At 36.7% G+C, this 11,259-nt stretch overlaps 1 protein-coding gene across 12 annotated transcripts in view; it reads right to left on the bottom strand.

The window, feature by feature from the left end:
- Positions 1 to 11,259, bottom strand: part of Kdm4c (lysine demethylase 4C) — a 387,556-nt gene that overhangs the window by 329,405 nt on the left and 46,892 nt on the right. For all 12 annotated transcript variants that reach the window (XR_007349008.1, XR_007349009.1, XR_007349010.1 and 9 more), the window contains one exon: positions 168 to 343. Coding sequence is in view for 9 of the 12 variants with exons in the window: in XM_048806786.1 (XP_048662743.1) it covers positions 168 to 343 (176 nt within the window). In the remaining 3 variants the exon portion in view is untranslated. The remainder of the gene's footprint in view (positions 1 to 167; positions 344 to 11,259) is intronic.

The raw sequence follows: 11,259 nt of genomic DNA on the forward strand, positions 1-11,259 counted from the left end.
AATGTAAAGTAATTTCCATAACACTAAGCTAAATTTTAGTAAATAAAAGGCTAAAATGTTTACATGAGTCTCCTTCTTTTCATTATAATCTCCGCTGTCTGCTTGGTTTCTTATTATGTTCATTTCTTTTTTAAAAGAAATAGAAATAGCAAACTGAATCTACTCACTTGCCACTGTTGGCCAACTGCCTGAACTCCTTCACGGTCATAGCTTTTTTCTGGATGTTGTATTGAGTAAACAGTCCCGACTGCCCTGTGACCATCTGCTGAATTGGTGCTGGAATAAGCAAATTATCAATGTCATCATAGCATTGTCTTGGCTTCCACTCCTTAGGGGGAATCACCTAAAAATAAAATAATAATAAATTATTATCTTAAAAATATTCCAAGTAATTATTTAGCTTTTATATCCCACCATCTACAATGGAAGAATTTCTCAGAATCTCTATGACAAATGTGTAATATAGAGAAAAAAATGAAAATTTGCAATAAAAAATATGATACTTTTAATAGTAAAATTTACTGAGTACTCCCCATTTCCAATACAGGTATGTTTTAACTCACTTTTAAGTTGGTACTATTAACAGCTTGATTTTAACAATAAAATCAAAAGATATGCAAAAGAAAATACTGTAATGAAATTCAAATGGCTAAAGACAGGTTGAGCTAAAATTCAAACTGCAACAGTTATAACACAATTGACACTGAGCCTTTATATGACCCTGCCTCATAAAGGACGGTGAAATTGTGCCCATAAATCATTTCTTCCTCAAAGAAGATCGCCTTTATTGAATTTTATCTAAATGTGCTAACTTTCACTAATGAGAAAAATAAATAACTATTTAGTTAACTGTTATTTTCTTTGTAGATCTCTTATACAATGTAGCAAATAGGATAGTGGTGTACTAGTAAATGTTTAAAAACCAGCTTTCTGAAAAGATGGGTAAACTTTGATTTGTAGCATTTCCTATTTCCATTTCTACTCTTTTCAGAGCCAACTAAACCTACCAATATGGCATCACTAAACGTGGAGCTGGGAAATGAACTATCAGCTCTCACATGCTAGAATGAGGTAGCTTAGCACACCACCGTTTTCCCATAATGTAGAAACACTTAATTACTAACAGAGAAAAGATCCAGAAACATTAGAATCGAAAATACATATTCAGAGGCTATATATGTAGCTCAATTGGTAGAACTTGCCTAACAGGGACAAAGACCTGAGTTCACCCCAGCACAATTCAGATGACTTAAAATGAGAAGGGACAAAGTCATGAAGTCACAATTTATGATTGCAATTTTTCCACATTAGAAGAAGCTGTTATATTTTTTAGGAAAAAACTATATTCTAAATAACTATTTTAAAATATAGCAGCCATATGTGAAATGTAAATGACAAATAAAAATATGTAGCTCTGCAAGTTATTAGAAAGCAAATATCCAGGTGTAAAAAGCCAAATACTGCTAGTACCCCAGCAGCTCTCCAAGTACCCTTTTCCATACATTTCCCATCTGGAACAAAAAGCAACTAGATCATAGCATTCAGGGTAAGCAATTTGTTACCGGGCTTTAATTTTATGCATGAGTAAGCATTCCTAAATACAAGTTTTTAAATGTATAAAAATGTAAGCGTGGTATATGCTATTCAAGGTTTATCTTCTATATTTCACTCAACATTGTGAGAATTAAATATGATGACCCATGCAGATTAGCACATAAATTTTCACTCCCACTAATTCCCTTATATAAATATTTATTTGTACACTGGTAACCATTGTAATGGTATAATTTTTTTTAAATGTACAAATTTTTCAATGAGCCAATGGTCATGTGGCTTATTCTAATTAATGACTATTGGAAATAATACTATTAATATTCTTATATCTTCTGGTACATATGCACACAGGGATCTCTAAGATATACATAAATACAGAGACACCCCTAGCAATGAAATTACTGGGACAAACCAGGTGTGGTGGAGCACACCTGTGATCCCAGCAACTCCAGTGGCTGAAGCAGGAGGATCACAAGTTCAAGGCCAGCCTCAGAAACTTAGCAAGGCCCTGGGAAACCCCATCTCAAAAAACAAAAAGGGAATGAGGGCATGGTTCAGTGATTAAGCATCACTAGGTTAAATCCCCAGTACCAAGTATCAAAGAAATGGAAGACTCAAAAATCTTTCTAGGTTATAACGAAAAATACAAAGCTTTAGAAAACAGATAAACCTGTTTTGGAATAAGATATTATTTGAAAAAAAAAATTTGGGGTGGGGGGTGGGGTACGGGGGATTGACCCAGGTGCACTTCCCCAGCCCTTTTTTAAATTTAGTTAGAGACAAGGTCTCACTAAGTTGCTTAGGGCCTCACTAAATGGCTGAGGCTGGCTCTGAACTTGCAATTCTCCTGCCTCAGCCTTCCAAACCATTGGGATTACAGGCGTGTGTCATCAGCCCAGGTGCCTGCCCAGTTCCTGAAACAAGATTCGTAAGCTAAAGTGTTCATCTGTGTTACACTGATAATGATAAGCACAAGGTCTTAAAAACAAGTGAATATTTACTCTAACAGGATAAAGAACACAATTTGCCATTATGGTTTTGGATGGGGGAAAAAAATCAAGTCTAATGTTGAAAACTTTTTTCAATGTTTTTCACTTTATTTTTGCTCCCTTTAGAATTGTAATAAATTATATTTCAATCTGAACCTAACTATTTGGCCTTACAATACTTACAATAAAATGACTTACTTTGGAAATTCAATATTTTTAAAGCACAAGAAAGAGAATTTACTGTTTGCTTAAAGTCTTTCAATGTTATCAGAAATCCTCCATCATAAACTGCTAGAAGAAAACATAGGGTTAACACTCTATCATACTGGTGCAGCACCAATTTCCTTAACAATAACAAGACCCCTAAAGCTCAAGAAATAAAACCAAGAATCATTATGTGGGATGATATCAAATTTAAAAACTTCCAAAAGCAAATGAAGCAATTGAGAGCATAAAGAGAGATCCTACAGAATGGGAGAAAACCTTTGCCAGGTGCTCCTCTAATAGGGGGATTAATATCCAGAATACATAAAGAACTCAAAACGCTTAATATCAAAAAATAACAATAACACAGTCAATAAATGGACAAAGAACTAAACAGACATTTCTCAAAAGAAGAAACACAAGACAAAACATAAGATAAAACTTCAACATAGCTAGACATCAGGGGAATGCGAATCAAAACTACACTAAGATTTCATTTCACTCTAGTCAGAATAGCAATTATCAAGAATGTAAACAATAATAAGACCAGGCATGGCGGTTCATGCCTATAATCCCATCGACTCAGGAGGCTAAGGTAGGAAGATCACAGGTTCAAAGCCAGCCTCAGCAATTTAGCATGATCCAACTTAGTGAGACCTTGTCTCAAAATAAAAACAAAAGGGGCTGGGATGTGGCTCTGTGGTTAAGCGCCCTTGGGTTCAATCACTGGTACCAAAAAAAAAGTATATAAAAATAACTGCTGGCAAAGATATGGGGGGAAAAGATACACTCATATATTTTTGATGGGACTATAAATTAGTACAACCACTATGGGAGCACTCTGGAGATTCCTTAAAAAACTAGGAACAAAACCACCATAGGACACAGCTATCTCACTCCTTAGTATTTATCCCAAAGAATTAATATCAGCATACTATATTGAAACAGCCACATCAATGGTATGGCAGCACAATTAACAATAGCCAAGTTATGGAACCAGCCCAGATGCCTGTCAATAAATGAATGGATTAAGAAAATGTGCCATGTACACACGACAGAGTTTTACTCAGTCATGAAGAATGAAATCATGGCATTTGCCAGTAAATGAATGGAACTAGAGAATACCTAGCCAAGAGATATAAGCCAGACTCAGAAAACCAAGGATCGAACATTTCTCTCATATGCAGAAACTGGAGCAAAGTACAGGAAAAAAATAGGAGGGGTCTGGAGTGGATATCCTAGATACAGGGAATGTCAGAGATGAAGAATGAGATCAAGGTGGGGAGGAAAGATAGGAAAGGGGAGGAAATGGGAAGTAAATTTAACCAAATTCCACAATGTACATGTATAAATATACCACAGCAAATTTACCTTTATGTATTTCTATAAAGCTGGACATGGTGGCTCATAGTCTGTAATCTCAGGGGCTCAGGAGGCTGAGCAGGAGGATCTCAAGTTCAAAGCCAGCCTCAGTAACTTGTCAAGACTCTAGGCAACTTAGTGAGACCCTGTCTCTAAATAAAATATAAAAAGGGCTGGGGATGTGACTCAGATATGCACCCTTGGGTTCAACATCTGGTTAAAAAAGCAACAATTAAGGGGAAAACAGGGTTCAGGGGCTGAGAAGGACAAGGAAAGGAGTGGCAGCCACCAGTGTCTGAAATGGAGTAAATTAAATTCCATCCATGTATGATTTGGTCTAAATGAACCCAACTATTAAAGAAATCCTACAGCATAGAACTATCTGGTACCCTTAAAGTTTCAAAGTGGGCTGATCTGAAATTTCAATGTCAATTAATTAAAAAAAAAAATAGTCAAATGGAAAGGCCTACTGCAACAGTTTCTTAAAGTTGCAGACAAGATCCCAGTCTGACAGAATTAGCACAGCTCCTCAAGAGTAAGCAACTTGCCCCATTCTCCTTAGCACACTAAATTTTCATCCTAGACAATATTATTATCTAACCTGGTGCTTAACATACAAAGTAGTATGAATACCCCTTTTTTAAAAGATCAAATGTCTCACTACAGAATAATAAGTATATCCTCATTGAGACATTACATTCTGGAACTGGCCAACTGAATAAAATTTTTTAAAAACTCTGTGACAGGGCTGGCGATGTGGCTCAAGCGGTAGAGCGCTCACCTGGCATGTGTGCAGCAATGGGTTTGATCCTCAGCACCACATACAAATAAAGATGTTGTGTCTGCCGAAAACTAGAAAATGAATATTAAAAAAAAATTCTCTCTCTCTCTCTCTCTCTCTAAAAAAAAAAAAAAATCTGTGACAGCAGAGAATCAACACCATAAAAAACGTGCAACAAAATTAGACATTACTATGCTGAAGCCTTTTTTCTAGCTGTATCTCAAAAATAAAAATCATGATTCTTCTATGATATTGACTTTAAAACACAGAAGTGAAAAACATTATTTTTCAAAAGTATTTTATATATCAACATGGAATGATTTCAGTTCTCCTTTACTAAAAAGAAAACTTCTACAGTATATCTAAAAAGAACAAATAAAATTTTTTTAAATTACAAAAAAAAAAAAAAGAAAACATTTTAAAAACTACTATTACCATGCTAATATAACAATTTTAGCCAGTAGTGGTTTCACTAGGCCCCTAGTTAGTCTTTGAATTCCTCTCTTTTCTGTGGGAACTTCTGATTTTGCAAAATTCTGCTTAGGTGTGTGCTGCTTAGGATGTACTTCATAAAAGAAGTCTGCAGTCAAGTAACCCCCATTGTCGAGCTGGAGCTTTCTAATGATATTCAATTGGAGTTATCGTTCCACAATTTGTAGTTAAGGGTTCTTGCAGCCAAAATAAAGCATCCATTCTTTCACACTGCATGTGTACACCAACCACTGAATAAATAAAAACTATGGACTCTAAATAGTCTACTTCATGGGAAAGTTTACACAGAAAGAAATGGTAACATGCTGAATCTTTGGAAATCCTCTTTGACTAAATCTTTTAGTTCTGCTTTTGTTATGTAGTAGACAAAAACAATAATCCTGTTTTTATATGTATCTCAATTACACATATTTGAGCTGTTATTCCCTTTTTCAAAACCTGAAGTTTCTCAAGAAATAAGAAATGTACAGGTATGGTTGCATATGCCTGCAATCCCAGCAACTTGGAAGGCTGAGGCATGAGAACTGTAAATTCAAAGCCAATCTCAACAATTTAGCAAGACTTTCCCTCATAAAAGACAAAAGAGCTGTGGATGTAATTCAGATTATGATATCTTTGTTTTGCCACTCTTGCATTATTTAGGTGAGATTTAGAATGAATAGATATCATTGCATGGTCTCCATATCACTGTCTTGTTCATCAAAAAATATTATATGCAGCAAAAAGAGCAACTCTGAAAAAGGAATATGGATGTGGCCACATTAAAATATTTAGAAGGGGCTGGGGTTGTGGCTCAGCGGTAGAACTCTCGCCTAGCATGTGCGAGGCCCTGGGTTCCATCCTCAGCACCACATAAAAATAAACAAATAAAATAAAGGTATTGTGTCCAACTACAACTAAAAAATTAAAATATTAAAAAAATATTTGGAAGAGTAAGGAAGATATATATATGGATATTAATAATATTTGCTATTGCAGTCTTCACCTGTCCCATTGACTTCAGCTGAGGAAGAATTATGACTGATTTAAAATAAATGTTGTAGGAGCTGATGGAGGTATAAATACTAAGCATCAGGCACTACTAGGAGTAGCATTTCTTATTTCATCCTCTCTTTCTCTCTCTTTAAGTACTGGGGATTGAATCTAGGGGCAATTTACCACTGAACTACATTCCCAGCCAATTTTTTTTTTTTTAAAAAACAGGGTCTTAGCAAGTTACTTAGGGCCTCACTAAATTGCTGAGGATGGCCTGGAACTTATGATCCTCCTGCCTCAGCCTCCCTCCCTAAATTTTTGACAAACTTTAGTTCATAGCTTTAATATAATCACATTTTTTCATTTCTTCCTTTATAGGTACTGCTATAATGTTCAGTTAAAAAAAACTTTCCTACACTAGCACATGAAGACAGTCTACTTTATATTCAAGGAGGGTTAAAGTTTTGTTTTACATTTAGATCTATAATATACAACTGTGAAAGCTCTGTGTTAAGCTTCACAGGATAAAGAAACTTGGGGTTGGGGTGAGTAACATATTCAATGTTATATAAGTAATAAATAAAAGACTTGTTAACTCAAAACAAACTGAAAATGAGCTGTTAATTTTAAAATTAATTTTCATCTGCAATATTTCCTCCAAGGCATATCATTTAAAAATGAGAATATACAGACCTATATGTTATTGAATATGTAGACTTAATAATTTTGAAAAGCATGAATAATCATACTATATGAATTTTAATAAGATATATTACCATGAGAACACACTGAAAGGGACGAAGGGAGTGGAGTTGTGGCTCAGTGGCAGAGCACCTGCCTAGCATGTGTGAGGCTCTGGGTTCAATTCTCAGCACCACATAAATAAATGAATGAAAAATAAAGGTTCAGGCTGGGAGTGTGCCTCAGCAGTAGAGCACTCACCTAGCACATGCGAGGCCCTGGGTTTGATCCTCAGCACCACATGAAAATAAAGAAAAAAATAAAGATATTGTGACCAACTACAACTAAAAAAATAAATTTTTTTTTTAAAAAAAAAAAAGGTCCATCAATATCTAAAAAAAACTTTTTTAATTAAAAACATAAAAGTATTATAAACACAAACTTATTCTATACCAGAAATTATTTTTTAAACAATTCAAAAAACATGGGGATTTATTCAAGTCATTAATTAATATTAGGTATAGAGTCAAATATATGCCTCTGTCTCACCAAAAAAAAAAAAAAAAAAAAAAAAAAACAGGCAAGCTGAGAGCAGTTGCATAAGCCTATAATCTCAGTGGCTCCAGAGGCTGAGGAGTAGGATAACAAGTTCAAAGCCAGCCTCAGCAACCTATCAAGGCTCTAAGCAACTCAGGGAGAGACCCTGTTTCTACATAAAATACAAAATATAGGCCTGGAGATGTGGCTCAGTGGTTGAGTTCCCCAGGGTTCCATCCGTGGTACCAAAAAAAAAAAAAAAGTTCTGAAATAATTGGATGAGGAAAGCATACAAATACAATAAATTTACAGAAACTCGAAATGTTACCTTGTGTATTTATTTTCTTTTGATTAAAGAATTCAGAAAGAACATTAAAATATTTTTAATGTTTAAAATGTAAAATAAAACTTTAACTCCACTGCCTTCAAGTCATAAATTAAAACCAATTCATTAAATGCTATCAAAAGTGTATTAACAAAGAACTTCACAGGTGGCTCTGTTCCCCAGGGCTAGCCCCAAAACAAACCAGCTACATCAATGCAGTCTTGATTTTTACCATTTGATTTGATTCAGTACAGTTCTGTACAGTTATTATTGCTGCAGTTTCTAGAACAAGAGGGGAACCCAATAAAACTGAGTTCAAGTGACTTGACATAAAAGGTAGCAAAAATTATTAGAAACAAATAGTTCACCACATTCCTAAAATAAGTTATAGAAAATTATCACAGGATTGAATAAATTAATGTCTCCAACTCTGCCAACGACCTTACTTAAGGAAGGGAGAGAAGCTGTTCTGGACTCATGTGACTTTTAATTGTAGTTCTCATTAACTTTATTCTGTTTCATAATAACCAGGAACAGCACAGGTGTACTCCATGTGCCTGCAGCTCCCTTGTGAGGGTAGCTGCTGCTTCCTCTTCTAAAGTTACTGAACATGCCTCCTTACCACAAGCTATTCTACTAAATCTCAGTGGAACACAGTAAATGCTTTCAAGAAACTAAAGGGAGAGAAAACAAGAAACAAAAGGGAGAGAGGATAAGGGCTGCATTCAGAGCCCAAGGCAGAGAGACAGACCTGCTCAATCCTCTCCCCCAACTCCTTGCTAACCCATTACAAGTTCATGATCAAAATTTTATGTCAAGTATTTCTGAAATAATACATTCATTCTCTTCAATTAAAGAATTATTTCTCCCTCAAAGATAATCTGGAGGGTCTGAGGTGTTAAAACTGACTGGGTTTTTTAAATAGTTAACCAAATAAAGAAGCTAAACTAGAGAAGGGCGTGGTAGCGATGGCGCAGGCCTGTAATTCCAGCGAAGTGGAAGTGGAAGCAGAAGCGTAGGTAGAGATCGGAGGATCATGAGTTCAAAGCCAGCCCTAGCAGCTTAGGGAGGCACTTGCAACTCTGTGAGACCCTGTCTCTAAATAAAATCTAAAAAGGCTGGGATGTGGCTAGTGGTTAAGCATCCCTCAGTTCAACCCTGGGTACAAAAAAAAAAAAAAAACAAGAAGCTAAAATAAAGATAGCTCATCTGAGAAATTCATTATAAACTTTCTCTTTGTTTCAACTTTCACCCATTCCTAGTTAATATTTAACTTAATATCCCCAATTTTTTAAACATTTCTTGGAGGAACTTTGATCCTTAACGATACATAACAAAATGACAGACCTCCAGGGTCAGATGTCAGAAAAAGTAAAAACTCGGTTACAGGTAGCATCAGGTCCCCAGATGAGGACCTGAACAACAAATTCTGCTGTTCAGGAAATTCTTTCTATCAGCTCTCCACACTATTTGACCTTCACAGCACTGAAAAAGAGCTCTTTATGTTGGTGCAGTTGAGTGGATCCATCTAGCAGTGGGCTCTGCCAGGGCTCAGGGATTTATGTACAAACAGTGACAACTCTACAGAAACCCAGATTACAAACTTTAAATATAGCACAATAATAAAACATGCACAAAAAAATAATTCTTCCTAGGGAAAGATTTAAATTACAACAGATTTCCTGACAGGCATGGTGGCATATGCCTATAATCCTGGAGACTGAGGCAGGAGGATCTCGAGTTCAAACCCAGCCTCCACAACTTATCGAGGTCCTAAGCATTTGGTAAGACCCTGATATATAGATATCCAATATAGAAAGGACACATAGGGGCTGGGGATGTAGCTCAGTCGGCTGAGTGCTTGCTTCGCATGCACAAGGTCCTTGGTTCAATCCCCAACACCACAAAAAAAAAAGAAAAAAGCACCACAAAAAAAAAAGAAAAAGAAAGGACACATAAATCATCTTAGGTTGCAGGTCAGAGGATGAATGACATAACAGTTTTTCTTTCAAAGCTCTAACTCAGGGGAAGGGGGAAATGCTGGGGACTGAATCAGAGCAAATTATATTCCATGCTTTTGTGATTATGTCAAAATGTATCCTAATGTTATATATAAGTAAAAATAATCAATAAAAATTTAAATTAAATAAAATTTTTAAAAACCTTATTGAAAAAATTTTTAAAAGTTCTAACTATGGATCTATGGGTTCAAATAGGCAATATAGTACACAATACCTTAGAACACCCCTATGGCCCCAAGCATTCATTTATACCTCCAGTTCTTAAATCACAATCTCTTTTTTGGGGTACTGGGGACTGAACTCAGGGGCACTAGGCCACTGAGCCACATCCCCAGCTCTATTTTGTATTTTATTTAAAGACAGGTTCTCACTGAGTTGCTTAGTGCCGCAGTCTGGCTGGGCACAATCAGAAGCCACTTGTCAAAAGAAACTAACTTTATTTTTAGAACCACACACGCCAAACAAAACAGCCTCTCAGGAAAAATCCTCAGAGCCTCAACTGCCACCACCGGCTTTCCACAAGCCTCTCTCTCCCACACAAGCTTCTCTCCACCTCCCACAATCCTCCTGCTCTTGAGGCCGATTGGCTGGGTCACGTGGGCGGAGCCAAAAAAGTCCCCCAATGAGCAGCTCCGTGGTCTGAAAGGGCAGGGAAACAGCCCAATGAGCATCACCGCAGAGGAGCCAATCAGCTAGATGTTGCTGGGGCCGCTGTGAGCCAATCATCAGCTGGCAGCTGGAAGTTTGCTGGGGCCCCTTCGGCTCTCCCCCTCTCTGTTTAAACAAAAAGCATGTGGCTTAGGGACCGTGCCTGCCTTAGGTTGTCCAATAGTACATATGGTCCTTACCCGTTAGGTTGGTACCATTGCAATTGGATCTTACCCGTCATTGACTACCGGTCCAATATACAGCCACACCTGTGGAGAGGTCTTTGTACCAGCGGGGGGGTGAGGTTCTTTGCCTCACCTCTGTTGGCCCCCAAATTTTAGCTGGACAATCATGACAAGCAGAAGGGAGGAAGATACACCAAGCCAATTGACGGCTCCTTTTGGAAAAATTATACCACCGATGACATCATCAGCAAAAATACCCCAACACTACCACAAGTCGCTGCACCAACAGATAGTTCACAATGCATACAGGTGAGTTCACAATGTGTCCAGGCAAGTTCTGCAAGCAGTTCAGTGATGGCTATTGTAGAAGCTGTAGATTGGTTTTATCTTTGACTTCACCAGCACTGGGATGAAGATAGGAATTCTGGCAATAATGGCTAAAGAAAAAATTATGTAACATTACAGAAGGCACTAAAAGAAAACAATTTTCTTAACAATTTACATT

This window comes from Marmota marmota, unplaced genomic scaffold (genome assembly GCF_001458135.2).
Source record: "Marmota marmota marmota unplaced genomic scaffold, marMar, whole genome shotgun sequence".
Taxonomy (NCBI): Eukaryota; Metazoa; Chordata; class Mammalia; order Rodentia; family Sciuridae; genus Marmota; species Marmota marmota.